This window comes from Sapajus apella, unplaced genomic scaffold, assembly GCF_009761245.1.
Source record: "Sapajus apella isolate SASKATOON/1434 unplaced genomic scaffold, GSC_monkey_1.0 scaffold97, whole genome shotgun sequence".
NCBI classification, from domain to species: Eukaryota; Metazoa; Chordata; class Mammalia; order Primates; family Cebidae; genus Sapajus; species Sapajus apella.
The window spans coordinates 6996663-7016664 of record NW_022437037.1 but is presented as its reverse complement, the minus strand read 5'-3'; the positions used below and the strand labels follow the sequence as shown (position 1 = coordinate 7016664).

The following is a 20002-nucleotide window of genomic DNA, read 5'->3' as shown; positions in this document are numbered from 1 at the left end:
GGCTCACCACAACCTCCGCCTCCCAGGTTCAGGCAATTCTCCTGCCCCAGCCTCCTGAGTCGCTGGGATTACAGGCACGCAACACCATGCCCAGCTAATTTTTTGTATTTTTAGTAGAGACGGGGTTTCACCATGTTGACCAGGATGGTCTCGATCTCTTGACCTCGTGATCCACCCGCCTCGGCCTCCCACAGTGCTGGGATTACAGGCTTGAGCCACCGCGCCTGGCCGCTTTGTGTATGTTGAGCTCAGCAATTTGAATTTTATCCAAACAATGGAGGAGAAGTCACTTGTGCTTTCGAAGTCCAGTTTGGGCTTTGGGCTTTTGGCAGCATTTTGGTGGAAGAATTGGTGGCGATCAACCAAGAGGCAGAAAGATCATTGAGGCTTCTTCAGTAATCCAGACAAATAATGAAAATGTATTGAATTAAGGCAGTGGTGGTTGCACTGAGAAGAAAGTAGAGACGTAATTAAGGAGTAGGCTCTAGAGCTCAGAGACTGTGGCTGAGGTAGAAGGAGTGTATAGGATAATTCCTAGGTTACTGGTTTGAAAATTGAATGGACAGTAATGCCATCAACAAAGGAATAAAGAACAGATAACAGATTTAAGGGAAGGACTTTGTTGGGTTCTGGTCATGTTTACTTGGAGGTACCTGTCAGACATGTGAGCAGAGATACACTGTATGCAGTTGGATGTTGAATATATCTGTCTGGATTTCTAGGCTATGCTGTCATTTATTGAGTAGGTGGAACACAGTGCATCATTGCATTAAGTTTGTGTTTTTTGTTTTGGTTTTTTTTTTGAGACGGAGTCTCATTGTCATCAAGGTTGGAGTGCAATGGCTCGATCTCAGCTCACTGCAACCTCCGACTCCTGGGTTCAAGCCTCCTGAGTAGCTGGGAGTACAGGAGTGCACCACCACACCCAGCTGATTTTTGTATTTTTAGTAGAGACTGGGTTTCACCTTGTTGGCCAGGATGGTCTCGATCCGTTGACCTCAGGATCCTCCTGCCTTGGTCTCTCAAAGTGCTGAGATTACAGGTGTGAGGCACTGCACCCTGCTTGCATTAAGTTTTACAATACATTCTAGTCTTTGGGCAGCTTCAATATAGGCAGTAGTTGAAGCAGTGGTTTGAAGTAGGTCACCCAGAAAGGGAGTACTGAATGAATAGGTTAGAATTCTCAGGACAAGCCTTCGAAAACTTTAATATTTATATGAGTAACAAAGGCAGGATTGTAATTATGAAGGAGACTAAGTAGAAGAAATGTCAAAAAATGGTGTAGCTAAAGAAAGCATGGGCAGCATTTTCATATGCTTCAGCAGAGTCAAGTTGAGAACCTATTGGATTGGTAATGTAGAGATTATTAGGGACTTAACGTTCCATAGAGTGTAAGGGTAGAAGTCAGAGTGCAAAGGAGCCGAAGAAGTGGGAGCTAGTGAATCTAAACTTCCAGATGTTTAGCTGAGAAATGTAGAAGAAAGGAGTTCATTTATTTAGAGGAGTTTAGCTCTGTCTCCCATGCTGGAGTGCAGTGGCACGATCTTGGGTCACTGCAGCCTCCACCTCCCAGATTCAAGTGATTCTCCTGCCTCAGCCTCCTGAGTAGCTGGGATTGCAGGCGCGCACCATCACTCCCAAATCATTTTTGTATTTTTGGTAGAGACAGGGTTTCACCATGTTGGCCAGGCTGGTCTTGAACTTCTGACCTCAGATGATCCACCAGGCTCGACTTCCCAAAGTGCTGAGATTACAGGTGTGAGCCACTGCACCCTGCCAGAAGAAAGAGATTGTTATCTGAGGTTTCTGGCTAGCTAATATTGAGAAATTGATAGCCTAAGGATAAGTCTGGAAAATTACAGTTATACCTATGGTGAAGCATCCTATATTTTTGGTTTTGACAAATAAGATCTCTTAGTGAGTGCTCAGAGAGTTGCTTTTGTTTGAGTTTATTTTGGTTTTGCAACTTGAGTATTGTCTCGTTCAATAATGATTCCAAGTGGTTACAGGCTGATGAAAGTGACAATATAGACCTCAAGAAGAACTGAGTTGTACAGAAGCTTAACAGGATTCACAGTCATTTAGAAGCAATAATTTTCCCCCTAAAAGACAGAATATTCCCTATTGGGATTTCCTGGGCTTAGCCATTAGGAATTGGATTTTCCTGGGCTTAGGCCAGTGATGATTTTAAATTTGGAGAGTAAACCACACACACGTGGCCTTTTGAAGAAGAACCACGGAGCATATGTTCTGTTGTTGATGTGGTCCGCAGCAGTATTTTCTGTATCTTCTAGGGTCTACGACACTTACCTATTTGGCAGTAACTCCCATATACTTTGAGAAAATTTAGCCTTGCTTTTTGGGATGTGGAAATAAGCTAGCTCTCTGAGTGAAATAAAAAGCAAATTCTGTGATTTTCTTAGAAGAAGGTTTCTTTTGTTGTCTCCTTTGTTAGTAATTATTTTAAAGTACATGACATTTAGAGCTTCAAGTAAGATAAGTGGGGGAAAAAAGTACGCAATGTTTTATTTGTGTGGTAGTCCCACTTAAGTGGGATTTAAATTGAAAAAAAAGCTCAAATTGACTGCAGTCTGTCAGCTGCTGAAATCATCCTTAAAACAGTGTTTGAGAAATCTATGAAGTTTCACTTTCTGTTCTTTTGTCTTCTAAGTTCACTTTCGTTATTGAGCTAGGTCACTGGAAAAAAACAGCTTCTGCAAACTTAATTTACTAGTAGTGTGATGTGGGCCTTTTAGGTATAAGTAATTCTTCTTTTGAAGAAAATGATTTTAAATTCTGCAGAAATATATTGAAGACCTTATCCCTTGTTACTTGGCATTTCCTAGTCTGCAGTGCCCTTGTACTAGGTAGGCAGTAATAATACGTAATTGAGTTAGAGTTAGTGTCAGGAAAGGGCAGGACTCTGCAGCTATAACTACATACTCTTTTTTTTTTTTTAAACTCCCTTCGATGAGAACTGGATAACTCATATTATCCTGTTCCTCTGCTTTCAGGAGGCTCCTAATGTAGAACTTAATGAAATTAAATTCCTTCTAAATAAGTTTCGATTTCTCTTTTTTTTTGAAATCTCATTTTTAAATGTCCTTTTGTATATATACTTTAATGTTGAAAGCTACCCTAAATTCTTTTTAGAACCATGTAGAAAGCATACCTCTTTAAAAGCATAAGTAAAAGTAATATTGGCCAGGCATGGTGGCTCACGCCTGTAATCCCAGCACTTTGGGAGGCCGAGGTGGGTGGATCACCTGAGATCGGGAGTTCGAGTCCAGCCTGACCAACGTGGTGAAACTCCATCTCTATTTTTTAAGAAAAAAAGAAAATTTGCCGGGCGCGGTGGCTCAAGCCTGTAATCCCAGCACTTTGGGAGCCCGAGGCGGGTGGATCACGAGGTCAAGAGATCGAGACCATCCTGGTCAACATGGTGAAACCCCGTCTCTACTAAAAATACAAAACGTTATCTGGGCATGGTGGCGCATGCCTGTAATCCCAGCTACTCAGGAGGTTGAGGCAGGAGAATTGTCTGAACCCAGGAGGCGGAGGTTGCGGTAAGCCAAGATCGCGCCATTGCACTCCAGCCTGGGTAACGAGCAAAACTCCGTCTCAAAAAAAAAAAAAAAAAGAAAGAAAAGAAAATTTTTTTTAAATAGAAAAGTAATATTAAATAAATTTTAAAAATCAATTCATATGACTGACATTTGATATGCTTATGCATTTCTGAATAATTATTTGTGAATATAAGAAGAAACTTAAGAATTTTTTTTTTTTTTCCTTTTGGGACAGAGTCTCACTCTGTATAGCCCAGGCTGGAGTGCCTTGGCGCAATCTCAGCTTACTGTAACCTCTGCCTCCCGGGTCCTGGTTCAAGCAGTTCTCTTCTCAGCCTCCCGGGTAGCTGGGATTACAGATGTGCACCACCATGCCCAGCTAATTTTTGTATTTTTAGTAGAGACGAGGTTTCACCATGTTGGCCAGGCTAGTCTTGAACTCCTGACCTTGTCCTCTGCCTGCCTCAGCCTCCCAAAGTGCTGGGATTACAGGCATGAGCCACCGTGCCTGGCTAAAGATTTTTAAAAATCGCTTTATTTTAGGTACTAGCTTTATGCCACAGAAGCCTCAGCAGCCAAGCCTAATTTCTGTTGAGGTGTTTCAGATTTCCCATTGGTAAAGATTATGTGTTCTGAATTTTAGGGTGATGGTGATGCTTAATTAAAAATGTCACACTGCCCCGTTTCCATTCCTCATATTCAGTATCTTCACTTAGGTTCCTTTTTTTTTTTTGGAGACGCAGTATCAGTCTGTCACCCAGGCTGGTGTGCAGTGACGCAGTCTTGCCTTACTTGCAACCTCTGCCTCCCAGGTTCAAGTGATACTCCTGACTCAGCCTCTCGAGTAGCTGGGATTACAGATGTGCATCACCATGCCCAGCTAATTTTTGTATTTTTTTTAGTAGAGATGGGGTTTTGCCCTGTTGGTCAGGCTGGTCTTGAACTGCTGACCTGAAGCTCTCTGCCCACCTCAGCCTCCCAAAGTGCTGGGATTACAGGCATGAGCCACTGTGCCCAGCTTACTTAGGTTTCTTAACCTTCTTCTAACCTTCTTTCTCCTTCAATGGAGACTTTTAAACATTTTTAAAAATTGTCCCAGGCCGGGTGCAGTGGCTCAAGCCTGTAATCCCAGCACTTTGGGAGGCTGAGGCGGGTGGATCATGAGGTCAGGAGATCGAGACCATCCTGGTCAACATGGTGAAACCCTGTCTCTATTAAAAAAATACAAAAAATTAGCTGGGCATGGTGGTGCATGCCTGTAATCCCAGCTACTCAGGAGGCTGAGGCAGGAGAATTGCCTGAACCCAGGAGGCGGAGGTTGCGGTGGGCCGAGATAGCGCCATTGCACTCCAGCCTGGGTAACAAGAGGGAAACTCCGTCTCAAAAAGAAAAAAAAAAAAAAAATTGTCCCTCCTGTGAATTTTAATACCACCAATGTATTGTGTATCTCTTTATGTACTATATGTGCATCTGAGATTTATACCTAAGAAGAATAGGATTCTTTTTTTTTTTTTCCTTTTTTTTTGAGACAGTCTTGCTCTGTTGCTTGGGCTGGAACGCAATGGCTTGATCTCAGCTCATTGTAACCTCTGCCTCCTTTGTTCACGCGATTCTCCTGCCTCAGCCTCCCAAGTAGCTGGGATTACAGGCGCACACCACCACACCCAGCTAATTTTTCATATTTTTGGTAGAGACAGGGTTTCACTATGTTGGCCAGGCTGGTCTCGAACTTCTGACCTCGTGATCTGCCCACCTCGGCCTCCCAGAGTGCTGGGATTACAGGCATGAGCCTCTGCGCCCAGCCTGGAATGCTTTTATCAGGAAGATTTGTCTCGCTTATTTGTTCAGTAATTTATTTATGTCAGTATGGCTTCATGTATATTTTATACTTTGGGTAATAATCCCATGTTATTTATTTTGTTCACATGTTTTAGCTTTAGCCACGGAGACTATTTCAGGTTGACTTTCTGATATTACACATTCCTCCAGGTCTACTTGCATTTTTCCTGTCCCAGCTGATTATATTATCAGTGCAGACGTTTGCTTTTTATTTAGCGAATACACTGTTTACTAACTGAGCTTTCTGTTAGCTTTTATATGCATTTAGTCATAGAGATAAAAAATAGAGGATCTTTGATTATACCTCATTAGAATTGGAGACCTTTTGGGATTCTGGCTTATACGCTGTTTGCTGATCTTCTCAGTTTCATGCTGTCTCTATTTCTGATAAACCTGCCTTATGTAACTTTTTTTGTTTTTGAAACTGTCTCACACTGTCACCCAGACTGGAGTGCAGTGGTGCAATACCACCTCCCTGCACCTCTGCATCCCGGGCTCAAGCGATTCTCCTGCCGCAGCCTGGACTGACCTCGGTCTACGGATGTGCACCACCGCACCTGGCTTCTTTTTTGTATTTTTGGTAGAGACAGAGTTTTGCCATGTTGGTCAAGCTGGTCTCGAACTCCTGACCTCAGGTGATCTGCCTGCCTTGGCTTCCCAAAGTACTGGAATTACAGGTGTAAGCCACCATACCCGGCTATACTTGCCTTATATGTCTTCATTCAAATTTTTGCCAAATTTAGTTCTTGGGATTTTCTTCCTGCTACTGTCTTGTTACTTTGCTCTCTAAAATTGCTAGGATTTGGAAGGTTATTTCATTTTAACCCTTTCACTTTTGGATTTGTAGAGGCTCTGATGTTGTTATAAAAACAAAAAGTTGAAGAAGGTAAAAAACTATTAATCTAAAAAGCATTAATTAATGTTAGTAGCGCAATAGGTTGTTAGCATTTGTAGTTGTCAGAGTTTATAGTGCATTGAGGAGCAGTGAGTTATGGGCAGCAGTTCATGCATATATGCAAGTTCATGTGCCCGTGCTTTCAAAACAAGAGAAAATCCCTCTCTCTGTGTCAAACTGAGTAATGAGATTCAGGCAGTATGATTAAATATTGTTTATTTGAACATAAAGTTTGAGGATGGCCAGCTGGGATGATCTAGACTCCAGAAGATAGGGTCAATGCTCTGAAGCGGAGAGGTTTTGAGGGTCATTATAGGGTCATTTATATAGGAAAGGTCTGATGAAGCTTAACAGGATTTGATGTTTTCTATACAAGGCTAGTTCCTAGTTACAGCAATTTAATGAGTTATAGGCAGTGTTCCTTTTGGGAAGGGTATATATAGCCTTCCACCTTAAGGATGTAGTAGTCCAGGGCTCTTTTATCTCTTTGTTAATGGGTCTTTTATCCCAGTCTAGAGATCTTTTATTGCATGTGACATCTAGTCGGAGCCGGGAACAAGAAAGTAACGAAGTTAACCTATAACAGGAGGTCAGGCTGCATTACTTGGTCTCCAAGGTCAACCTTCTGCAGGGCCTAACTTTTAGAAGCCCTCAATAGACAGCTTTCCATTTGCTTTCACATCTGTATGAGTTTTTGTTATTGGCACAACTTAATATTTATGGATTTTTGTTTCCAGAGATTTCTGAAATGTGGCTACTGGGAATGTGAAAGTTTTCCTGAGCTTTTGAGTTTGCCTCTAATATATTACTGGAACACTCCAAAATCTGTACTTTGAAAATATTGATAAGTCTGGGTTTCTGTATATTTTCTAGCAGTACTGTGTAGTTTTGAGCCTTCTCTGTAGCACAACTTTATATTGCCATATGATACTTATTTCTAATACAATGCTTTGACTTCTCTGTATTTTTCTTTTTCTTTTTTTTTTTTTTTTTTTGAGACAGAGTTTCACTCTGTCACCCAGGCTGGAGTGCAATGGTGTGGCTTGGCTCACTGCAACCTCCGCCTCCTGAGTTCAAGCAATTCTCCTGCCTCAGCTTCCTGAGTAGCTGGGATTACAGGCGCCTGCCACCATGCCTGGCTAATTTTTGTATTTTTAGTAGAAATGGGGTTTCACCATGTTGGCCAGGCTGGTCTCAAACTCCTGACCTTGTGATCCACCTGCCTCGACGTCCCAAAGTGCTGGGATTATAGGCGTGAGCCACTGGGCCCAGCCCTCTGTATTTTTCATATGTCAAAAGTAGAAGGATTTTATGAGTTTAGTCAGTACAGTGATTGATAAGCCAGCCAGCAGAACATTTGGGCTGTAGCGGCACATTTTAAATTGAAGACCAGGGTCACAAGTTGTAAGGGTGTCTATTCTTCACACACAGTAGACCTGAAATTGGTTTTTTCTTGATGTTATTTTTTCTGGCTGTAGGTACAGAATGAGCACATGTTGTTGGTGTACACCAGGTGGTGTTTCCACCACTGACTTCCTAAAGCACTATGCGTCCAACACTCGATCCAGCGAATTTCAAACAGCCAATGAAGACCTCTGCTACTGTTTAGAGTGTGTAGCTGAATACCACAAAGCAAGAGATGAATTGCCATACTTGCACGAGGTAATTTATATTAGATGGACAATATTTTTCAGAGCTTGATAGCTAGAACAGAGTAAGTTTGGACACTGTTGGGAAGTATTCAGAAAAATGATGATATGATTTCAACTTTGTGGAGTTTTTTTGTTTTTGTTTTTTTTTTGTTGTTGTTAGAGATGGAGTCTTGCTCTGTCACTCAGGCTGGAGTGCAGTGGTGTGATTATACTTATATAATTTTACACATTTGAGTATATTCTTAGGACAAATTCCTGAAAGCGGAAGTGCTGTCTCATGATTTTCCATGGGCCACATGGGTTTTCATAGTTTGTTTTGCTATGTTTTGGAGACAAGGTCTTTGCCCTGTTGCCCAGGCTGGAAGTGCAGTGGTGTGATCTCGGTTCACTGCAGTCTCAACCTTCTGGGCTCAAGCCATCCTCCCACCTCATCCTCATGAGTAGCTGGGACCATGGGTGTGTGCCAGTATGCTCAGCTAATTAAAAAAAATTTTTTTTTGTAGAGACAAGGTCTTCTATTTTGCCCAGGCTGGTCCTGAACTCCTGAGCTCAAGTGATCCTTGCACCTTGGCCCCCCAGTGTTGGAATTATAGGCATGAGCCACCATGCCTGGCCAACTTTGAAGGCTAACTCATTGTCTGGTATATAGTAGGTACTGAGTAAATGTTTAGCACTGATGGAATTGAAACCTGGAACAGAATTTTATGATCTGTCACTTTGGTATAAAATAATTTTATGAAATAGAGCCATTGGGAGGGGATTTGTTTCTTAATTTTTTGGTCAGTGCTGTAATACATGCATGTATCTGAATGTCTTGGGTTTTTGTTCCCCCTGCCCTGGCCACCCCTCAGGGTTTTTTTTAATTGGAAATAATAAATTCTTTTTTTAATGGGCAAATGGCATAAACCTTTAAGGGGAAGTATATTTTCCAGTCATAATAACCAAAGTGAAAGATATAATTCTAAATATGTAGCTTCGAATATTTGGTTTGTTTATTTGATGAAAAAAACAGCGTAGGCCATAGAGATACATACAGTATATAGAGGAGAGGATGATTAGTTATGGATTGGTGTTGAGAAACTTGCATTTTATAAAGTTTTCTAATAATGAAGCTATTCAGCGTATTTATACTATATGCTGGGCTAAGGTAGTTAGCTATGGCTGGAATGTAGAAGGGAAGACATATAAGGGCCTCAGTTTTGCTTTTTTTTTTTTTTTTAATATAGTTGATAGTGATGTGAGATGTGTAGAAAAATTCTACAAGAGAAGTGTTTAAACATCTCATACTATTTTTTTGTTTTCTTTTTCTCTTAGAGACAGTGTCACTATGTCATCCAGGCTGGAGTACAGTGGCACAGTCATAGCTCACTATAGCCTCAGATTCTTGGGCTCAAGTGACTCTCCTGCCTCAGCCTTCAGAGTAGCTAGGACTATAGGCATGCAACATGCCCAGCTAATTTTTCTATATTTGGTGGCAACAAGGTCTTGCTTTACTTCCCAAGCTGATCTCGAACTCCTCACCTAAAACAGTCCTACCTCAGCGTCCCAAAATGCTAGGATTACCTGTAAAGGTGTGAGCCACTGTGCCTGGCCAGCACCTCATACTGTGTGTACTCATTTTTCATAAAAGCGGCCACATTTTAAATAGTTTTCTTTAAAATATAATCTCTAATACTTTACATTTCAGAATTGTTGAACTTAGGAAAAGGCTTTCTAGGTCATCACGTTCAGTGTATTTTATTGATAATAAGACATAACACACACTGCCCATTTTATTTTCCTCTAGGTTTTATGGGAGTTAGAAACCTTACGTCTCATAAATCACTTTGAAAAATCCATGAAGGCAGAAATTGGAGATGATGATGAATTATATATAGTAGACAACAATGGGGAGATGCCACTGTTTGACATTACTGGACAAGACTTTGAAAATAAGCTTCGAGTTCCTCTTCTTGAAATACTGAAATATCCTTACTTGCTTCTACATGAACGTGTTAGTGAGTATCTTGGTGGTTCCTCAAGTTATATCAGTTATTTGATGTTGTTATAATATTTTAATATTATAAGAATTTAGGCTTATCTGTATTGCAAATTTGTTTGCTAAACATATATTTAGGATATATAATTAGGACTTCTTTTTTTTTCCTCAACATTTTTGTTTTTTTGAGTTCAAACACAAAATACCTATTTTTAGGGGCACAGTTCAAACTTACCTTGTTCAGGGGACAACTGAAGATTGTTTTTGTGTTTTTTATAGACAGGATCTTGCTCTGTCACCTTGGCTGGAGTGCAGTGGTACAGTCATGGCTTGTTGCAGCCTCTGCCTCCTGGGCTCAGGTAATACTGATGCCTGAGCCTTCTGGGTAGCTGGGACTACAGGTGCATGCCATTGCGCCCAGCTAGTTTTGTGTTGTATTTTTTTGTAGAGATGAGGCTTCACTATGTTGCATTGCCCAGGCAGGTGTCAAACTCCTGGGCTCAAGCAGTCCTCCCACCTCAGCTTCCCAAATTGTTGGGATTCCAAGCACGAGCTACTATTCCTGGCTCCCAACATTTTATTGTGAAAGTTTTTAAACATGGAAAAAGTAAACTATAGAGTGAACACCATATATCCATCACATAGATTGTACAGATGTTTTTTGCTGTATTTGCGTTATCATGTATCTGTTCATCTATTCATTCAATTATTGATCATTTTCATTATTGCCGGGCAGGGTGGCTCACGCCTGTAATCCTAGCACTTTGGGAGACTGAGGCAGGCAGATTACCTGAGGTCAAGAGTTGGAGATCAGCCTGGCCAACATAGTGAAACCCATCTCTACTAAAAATACAAAAATTAGCCGAGCATGGTGATGGGCACCTGTAATCCCAGCTACTCAGGAGGCTGAGGCAGGAGAATTGCTTGAACCTGGGAGGCGGAGGTTGCAGAAAGCCAAGATTGTGCCATTGCACTCCAGCCTGGGTGACAGATTGATACTCTGTCTCAAAAAAGTAAAATAATAATTTTTATTCTTGTAGTATATCTGTGGCAGAGTTCTCAGGCTTTGCACTGGTGCCATTTTGGATAGTCCTTTGCTGTGTGGGGCTGTGCCATCTATTGTAGGGTGTGTAGCAGCATCCCTGGCTTCTGCCTACTAAATGGCAGTAGCGCTCCCTCTCTCCTTTGTGACAACCAAAAATGTGTCCAGACATTACTGAATATCCCTTTTGGGGGATGGTGAGGTCTAAAATCACCCCTGGTTGAGAGACGCTTATCTGTAGTAATTTTCACTAATCACCATGGTATGGCTTATTATAGCTGTTTAGATTTTGGCTGTTTACATTTGCATTTCATAATATGAATCTCTTGAAAGTAAAGGCATTTCCCTAGCCTATCAAATCTAACAATATATATATTTTTAAAGTCTCACTGTTGCCCAGGCTGGAGGGCAGTGGCATGATCTTGGCTCACTGCAACCTCCGCCTCCCGGGTTTAAGCAATTCTCCTGCCTCAGCCTCACGAGTAGCTGGGATTACAGGCACGCACCACCACACCTGCTAATTTTTTTGTATTTTTAGTAGACACAGGGTTTTGCCATGTTGGCCAGGCCGGTCTCAAGCTCCTGACCTCAAGCGATTCACCCACCTCAGCCTCCTAAAGCGCTGGGATTACAGGCATGAGCCACTGTGTCCCGCTCAAAATAACAATGCGAAAATGTGGTTCATTTTCATATTTTCCCAATAGTGGCGAATGTGTTTTTGGCTGATTTGCTGAACTTAGAATCTAGTCAGGGACCACACATTGCATTTGGTTCATAGTTCTTACAGCTCTTTTAATTCAAAACAGTCTTCTCAGCCTGGGCAGCATAGCAACACCCTCCCTCCCCCATCTTTACAAAAAATAAAAATTAGCTGGACATGGTGGCATGTGCCTGTATTCCTAGGTAGGTACTCAGGAGGCTGAGGTGGGAGGATCGCTCTAGCCTAGGAGGTTGTGCCTGTAATGAGTCATGGTCATAACTCTGTCCTTCATCCTGGGCAACAGTGCAAGACCCTGTCTCTAAAAAAACAAAAAATAGTCTTCAGTTGACCCTTGAACTGTGCAGATCCAGTCATACATGGATCTTTTTTCAACCAAAATTGAATCAAAAATACAGTATTCATGGGTTGTAAAACCCACTTCTATGGAGGGTTGACTTTTTGTGTATGCTGGTTTCTCAGGGCCAACTACAGGACTCAGCTATGTGTGGCTTTTGGTATACATGGGTACCCTGGAACCACAGCCATGCATGTACCAACTGTATTTGTAGGGAAACCAACATGTACCCTTATCTTTTTTTTTGCCACAAGTTTGACTTTTTGAGGAGGGCATATATTTGCTCTGTAGAATAACACACTTCATAGATTTTTCTGGTTTCTTTCCTGTGCTGCTATTTAACTTGTTTCTCCATTTAGCATATTTTCAGTAAACTGAAAAGATCTAAAGACATGATTAGACAAGTCAATTTTGTCTAAATCAATAAATTCAAAGTAACTAGATTGGAAAATTCTGAGACATTTTCAAGTATTTATTAAAGAATAATCTATCCATAAAAGTATATAAGCTTGATTTTCTTTGCAAATTAAACACGTTTGTGCAGCTAGCATCCAGATCAAGCTTCAAAACATTATCAACATCCCAGAAGCTCCCTTCGTGCCTCTCCAATCATTATATCTCCCCATCCCCAAAGCCAACGTCTGTCACTAGTCAAAGAACTATAATATTGAAAATGTAATTTGAAAAAGCAATAATATTTTTTGAAATTTTACAGCTAAAAGCTGATTAATCTGAAAGAGTAAATGGATTGTTCAATAAATGGGAGCAGGACAGCTAGTTATTTAGGGGTAAAGCTGATTTTGTTCCTTGTTTTATATCAGATAAGTCTAGGTGGATCAAAACATAAAATACACATGGAATTGGACCTATAACCATATGGTTACAGGTCTTCTGCATATTCCCTCTGGAGATAATTATGCTAAGTGTAAAAAAAGAGATATATTTTAATAAGGTGAGAATACTTTCTAACAACACCCTATGATCAACAGATTTAGTCTTCCAGATATGCAAATATTGTTCCCGCATTTACAATATGAGCATTTTTATGCCTCAGTTTGGGGGAAAAAAAAAAAAAAAAAAAGCAAATTTTCATTTATTTATAGAGTAACCCAAGGAGCCTAATTTAGGGAATCTTGATAAGGTGATGAGATTTATATGTTTTACTTAACTTATATTTTTCTCTCTAGATGAGTTATGTGTTGAAGCACTTTGTCGGATGGAACAAGCCAATTGCTCCTTTCAGGTGTTTGACAAACATCCAGGGATCTATTTGTTTTTGGTCCATCCCAATGAAATGGTGAGTGTGAGTGCTGGGCAATAGAAGGATATGTTGTACTTTTGTACCTATAGGTAGCTGTAATAGAGGTTTTTGGTGTGGATTTTGTTTAAAAAGTTAGCTAAGATTTTTCTTGCTTTAAAATTTACTGCAGTTAAGTAGAGGCTACTGTGGGGTAAATAAGAGGGGATCTGAGCTGAGAGGATAGGGGAATACTTACTGACAGGTGATGCTTGAGCTTAAAAGACAAGCGGGAATAACTTGGTGTTCTTTCAGTACGTTGAATTGAACTCAAGAAGAACGCTTCTCTTGCCTTTCTTACCTGCTTGTCCCACTCCAAACACATGGAAATAACTGGTTAAAACATTTGAAAATTTATTTTGCAGATAGATGAGAGTTAAAACAAAGGGAGGTATGGAGGGGAACTGGGAAATTCTGGTGCTGGAAATGAAGAAGGACAAAAGCCAGGACAGTGAGTGAGCAGGAACAGAACAGATAGCATTGAAACCTGAAATAGCCCTGATGGCTAAGGTCATCTTTTGTGGTAAGACAGTCTATGCTTCAGGTCTCATGCATAATGCCACCTAGAACTGACTGTGTTAAGCCAGTAGCCAGGAAAAGCTGTTCTGCCAATGTGAGGCAAGAAAAATGGTGGTTTTTAAAAAGCAGCAAATAAAAAGCATGGTCATGGGATTGCCAGTCAAGATGATGGTGAATTTCAGTTTTCTTCTGGGCCAAACACATAACAATGATAGAAAAAAATCTGAAAGGAGAAAATAAAAGAGGTATCATCACATTCCTCAAAAGGAAAACTATTTCTGTGGACCAGCAGTGGAACAGAAACACAAAGTAATCAATGAGTGGAAACCTGTAGGCCTGGGTGGTGGTAGGTAGCTGGGGATTCAGCTTGTGCAGGACCGGAATTAGAAGTATACGCCAAGCAAGGCAAACAACCAAAGCCAAACTTTGTACTTCAAACAAGGAGTGAGCAGATGGGGGTGCTCCTCTGCCTGTGAAAGAAGGTTGCCAAAGCATTACGAAGGTTCACTGGCTTTTAAAAAGCTGTGTACATATGGAGGAAACAGGTCTGGTCTTGTAACCAGGACCTGGGCCAAGCACTTGCAGTCTTGATGACTGAGTCTTCCTTGCCCTTATGTGACCAAAGGTTTTGTGACCTGAGCTGCCGACAGTAGACCTAGATCTGGAGCAGGACTCTGAGGGATGGATAGAAACCAGCCCAAATTTATATTTAGAAAGGGGACGGGTAGTAGTAGGAGGGACACAGAATTTTTCTCTGTCGGATGAGCTAGCAAACCAAATCCCTGAAAAACACATGAAAAAAATGCATGCCCTGACAGAGAATGAAGACCAGTGCTATTGGTCCTTTCCCTAAGTTTAACTCTAGAGGAACTTGAAAGAGAAAATGGAGAAAATTTGGAGAAACTCTGAGTTGACAAGGGCTGGTTTATGTAAAAAAATTTTTTAAATTATTTTTAATTTTTTATTTTTTGAGATGGAGTCTCGTTCTGCTGCCCAGGCTGGAGTACAGTTGTGCAGTTTGAGCTCACTGCAACCTCTGCCTCTCAGGTTCAAGAGATTCTCCTGCCTCAGCCTCCTGAGTAGCTGGGACTACAGGCACATGCCAGCATGCTTGGCTAATTTTTTGCATTTTTAGTAGAGATAAGAGTTCACCATGTTGGCCAGGCTGGTCTCGAACTCCTGACCTTGAGTGATCCGGCTGCTTTGGCCTCCCAAAGTGCTGGAATTACAGGTGTGAGCTACCACGTCTGCTGACAAGAGCTGTTTTGAAAGGTGAATGTGGGAGATGGGGAAGAGAAGAACATCCTTAGTTGGTGAATTCCTTTTCACTCTGGGGTATTGGCTCCTATCAGGCAGTGCCTATGGGAGGCACTGTTGAATTACCTCTCAGAGCATTTTCCCACAGCCAGAGAATAAAATGGGTTCTGGGAGAATAAAGGAGAAAAGGAACTGTTAAGGCTCTGCTTTCAGTTTTCCTTCATCATTGCCTGAGATGAATAATGCCTGCATCCAAATCTGTATCAACTAAAAGATCCGATCCAGGTGGAGGTAGGAATGAAATCAGGACGGTGTATAACCCCTGATGTTTGTGAGGCACTGAGACAAACAGGTGGAGACCACTTAACCATGGATAATTGCTTCAGTATCATCCCCTCTCAGTCCCAGGACTGGGGGATTATAGCCCAGTAGTGTCTTCTAATTAACTGCTTCTCGCTGGGAGTAAAGGGTGACTACCTGACTTAGAAAATTAAAATGCAAGGTAGTGAGTGATGACATTTTTCTGCCTTGGATTTTATCCACCACTCAGCCCTGAATTGATTGGGCATAAGCCAGTCTGGAGACTAGCCTTCCGTAGGCACTGCCTGATATGAGCCAATACCTCAGAGTGAAAAGAAATTCACAAACTAAAAATAATAGACGTATGAGAAACAAAGATTTTGGTAGAAGCAGATATATTAGAATACTTGTCCAGTAATTTAAAATTATTATAGTAAATGTACTAGAAGAAATAAGGGAAGATACTAATGTGAAATGAGAACTGGAAAACGTGAGAACCAAGCCAAGTTGTAAGATTGAAAAATGAGATAATTAAAGCCTTCAGGAGATGGGATAAATAATATAGTGGGTACAGCTACGAGTGACTTAATTAGAAGACCAGAATGAGCAAACCCCTAAGAAAAAGAGAAATAGAAAATATAAAAAGAAAAGCTAAAAGATAAATGGGGGTAGAAGTAGTACTGCTAACAAAGATGTAAGATGTCCCAGAAAGAGAAAAATAAAAATCAGGACAAAGACATACTGGAGATATGGCCTGGCACAGTGGCTTACGCCTGTAATCCCAGCACTTTGGGAGCCCAAGGTGGGCAGATCATGAGGTTAGGAGTTAAAGACTAGCCTGGCCAACGTGGCGAAACCCCATCTCTACTAAAAATACAAAAATTAGCCAAGCGTGGTGGCGGACACCTATAATCCTAGCTACTTGGGAGGCTGAGGCAGGAGAATCAGTTGAACCTGGAAGGTAGAGGCTGCAGTGAGACGAGATTGCGCCACTGCATTCCAGCCTGGGCGACAAGAGCAAGACTCCATCTCTCAAAAAAAAAAAAAAAAAAAGCCGGGCGCGGTGGCTCAAGCCTGTAATCCCAGCACTTTCGGAGGCCGAGGCGGGTGAATCACGAGGTCAAGAGATCGAGACCATTCTGGTCAACATGGTGAAACCCCGTCTCTACAAAAAATACAAAAAATTATCTGGGCATGGTGACGCATGCCTGTAATCCCAGCTACTCAGGAGGCTGAGGCAGGAGAATTGCTTAAACCCAGGAGGCGGAGGTTGTGGTGAGCCGAGATCGTACCATTGCACTCCAGCCTGGGTAACGAGCGAAACTCCGTCCCAAAAAAAAAAAAAAAAAGACCTACTCATTTGGATCTTTGATATTTTAAGGAGACAATGTGTAAGGTCTGTGAGGTAAAGAGGGACTGGCAATGGAGATGATAGGAAAGGTATACTATATGGAAAGAGAAGTTAGATCCCTACCTCATTATCATAATGATAAAATCTATCCTAAAAACCATAGTTAGGTTCAATTTTGAAACTCTTAGCAGGAAATAGAGGTGTGTGTCATTCACATTGTAAGATGAGGAAAGGTTTGTTTTGGTTTTCTTTTTGGGACAGGGTCTTGCTCTGTCACCTAGGCTGGAGTGCTGTGGCATGATTACAGCTTACTGCAGCCTCTGCCTCCCAGATTCAAGCAATTCTCCTGCTTCAGCCTCCTGAGTAGTACAAGCCATCCTCCTGCCTCTGCCACCACGCCTGTCTAATTTTTTGTAGAGATGGGGTTTTGCCATGTTGCCCAGGCTAGTTTTGAACTCTTGTTTCAAGTGCCCCCCAACCTCAGCCTCCCAAAGGGTTGAGATTACATGCATGAGCCACCATGCCTTGCCTGAGGAAGGGTTTTATAAAAAAGAAACAAAGCATTGATTATGAAAGGAAAGTTGATGAACTTGACTATATTAAAATGAAAGTTACTGTTTATCAAAAGACACCATAAAGAGAGTGAAAATACTAGTTAAAAATTGGGAAAAGGGCTGGGCCTGGTTGCTCATGCTTGAAATCTCAAGACTTTAGGAAGCCAGGGCTGGAGGGGATTGCTTGAAGCCTGGAATTCAAGACCAGCCTCACAACATAGCAAGAACCCATGTCTGCAAAAAAAAATTTTTTTTTTGAGACAGAGTCTCACAGTCATCCAGGCTGTAGTGCAGTGGCGTGATCTTGGCTCACTACAGTCTTTGCCTCCTGGGTTCAAGCAGTTCTTCTGCCTCAGCCTCCTGAGTAGCTGGGACTACAGGCATGCACCACCATGCCCAGCTCATTTTTTTATTTTTATTTTTAGTAGAGACAGGATTTCACCATGTTGGCCAGGATGGTCTCGATCTCCTGACCTCGTGATCTGCCTGCCTCAGCCTCCCAAAGTGCTGGGATTACAGGCATGAGCCACTGCACCTGGCCCACCAAAATTTTTTTTAATTAGCTGAGTGTGGAGTTGCACACTTGTAGCCCTAGCTACTCAGGAGACTGAAGTGGGAGGATCACTTGAGCCCAGGACATTGAGGCATCGAACCCTGATGATGCCTGTGCACTCCAGCCTGGGCAACAGAGCGAGACTCTTTCTCAAAAAAAAAAAAAGTAGGACTGGGTGCAGTGGCTCACGCTTGTCAATCCCAGCACTTTGGGAGGCCAAGGCGGGCAGATCACCTAAAGTCAGGAAGTCAAGACCAGCCTGGCCAACATGGTGAAATACCCCATCTCTATTAAATATACAAAAATTAGCTGGGCGTGCTGGCAGGCACCTGTCATCCCAGCTACTTGGGAGGCTGAGGCAGGGAATTGCTTGAACCCAGGAGACGGAGGATGCAGTGAGCTGAGATCATGCCACTGCACTCCAGCCTGGGCGACAGAGCAAGACCCTGTCTCAAAAAAAAAAAAAAAAAAAAAAAGATGGTAGTTTCCTAACTCCAGCACTCTCCATGTTTACTAGTTACCACTTGACATTGATTGTACAGTAATCAAGAGTCTTTCCCCCTTCTACCACTTATTATCAGTAAGGACTCATGGATTCCAAAACTTTTTCAGTAGTTTATAATTTGTAGCTTATATTGGCTTAGAGCTCATGCTTTTACTTGTGGGGTCTGTGTTTTTCCACCTTTTTGACTACAACTTGTAGTAAAAAATGTTTTCCTTGTGTATACGTGTGCATATGTAATATAAAGTATTTTGTAAAACAATACTTTTACTGTGAAGGTTGTACTTAGATATTTTTCTGTTCTATTTAGCTTTTTTTTTTGAGACAGCATCTCACTCTGTCACTCAGGCTGGAGTGCAGTGGTGCAATGTCAGCACACTGCAGCCTCCGCCTCCCAGGTTCAAACAGTTCTCCTGCCTCAGCCTCCTGAGTAGCTGGGACTATAGCTGCGAACTGCCATACCCAGTTAATTTTTGTATTTTGTATTTTTAGTAGACATGTTGGCCAGGATGGTCTTGATCTCTTGACCTCATGATCTGCCTGCCTCAGCCTCCCAAAGTGCTGGGATTACAGGCATGAGCCACCACTCCTGGCCTAGTTTTTTTTTTTGTTTTTTTTTTTTTGAGGTAGATTTTTGCTCTTGTTGCCCAGACTAGAGTGCATTATTGCGATATTGGCGCACCGCAACCTCTGCCTCCTGGGTTCAAGCAATTCTTCTGCCTCAGCCTCCCGAGTAGCTGGGATTACTGGCATGTGCCACCACGCCTGGCTAATTTTGTATTTAAAGTAGAGATGGGGTTTTACCATGTTGGCCAGGCTGGTCTTGCACTCTCGACCTCAAGTGATCCGCCCGCCTGGGCCTCCCAAAGTGCAGGGATTACAGGAGTTTAGCTACAGCGGCCTGCCTAGTTTTGTTTTTTAACTTTTTTAAGGCTGGTTGTGAGCACTAAATTTAATTCAAAGCCTTCAAGAAATACAAATCACTTCTCTGTGTTATTCTGCCATTTATAAATGCCCTTTGATTTCTTTTGAGATTCCTCATTTTGTGTTTTCTTTCCTTTTCTGAACAGAATGTTCATTCTGTTATGGAAAATTGTAAACATGAAACTAGCGAGAATGGTGCAATAAACCCCCCATCCATCAGTTAGCTTTATTATCCGTACATGATCAACATTCCACTTGCCTTTGGATTAGTTTAGAGCAAATCTTAGATATCAGAGCATGTCATCCACAAAATATTTTAGTATGTATTTCTAAAAGATAAGGACTTAAAAAACAGAAGAATATTATTATCATTTTTTGAGATGGTGTCTCGCTGTGTCACCCAGGCTGGAGTGCAGTGGCATGATCTCGGCTCACTGCAACCTCCGCCCCTCAGGTTCAAGTGATTATCCTGCCTCAGCCTCCCAAGTAGCTGGAGTGCACCACCATGCCTGGCTAATTTTTTTATACTTTTAGTAGAGGCAGAGTTTTGCCATGTTGGCCAGGCTGGTCTCAAACTCCAGACCTCAGGTGATCTGTCCACCTCAGCCTCCCAAAGTGTTGAGATTACAGGCATGAGCCACTGCACTGGAAAAATACTATTATTACATCTAAAAGAATACATATATATATATTTTTTTTTCGAGACAGAGTCTCACTC

The 20002-nt window shown here is 41.8% G+C and overlaps 1 protein-coding gene across 7 annotated transcripts in view; it reads left to right on the top strand.

The window, feature by feature from the left end:
* The window catches only part of SETX (senataxin), an 85191-nt gene that overhangs the window by 2032 nt on the left and 63157 nt on the right, over nt 1-20002 (top strand). For all 7 annotated transcript variants that reach the window (XM_032257680.1, XM_032257678.1, XM_032257679.1 and 4 more), the window contains exons 3-5: nt 7779-7962; nt 9739-9949; nt 13215-13324. In XM_032257680.1, the coding sequence (XP_032113571.1) occupies nt 7786-7962; nt 9739-9949; nt 13215-13324 (498 nt within the window). In that variant the 5' untranslated portion in view covers nt 7779-7785. The remainder of the gene's footprint in view (nt 1-7778; nt 7963-9738; nt 9950-13214; nt 13325-20002) is intronic.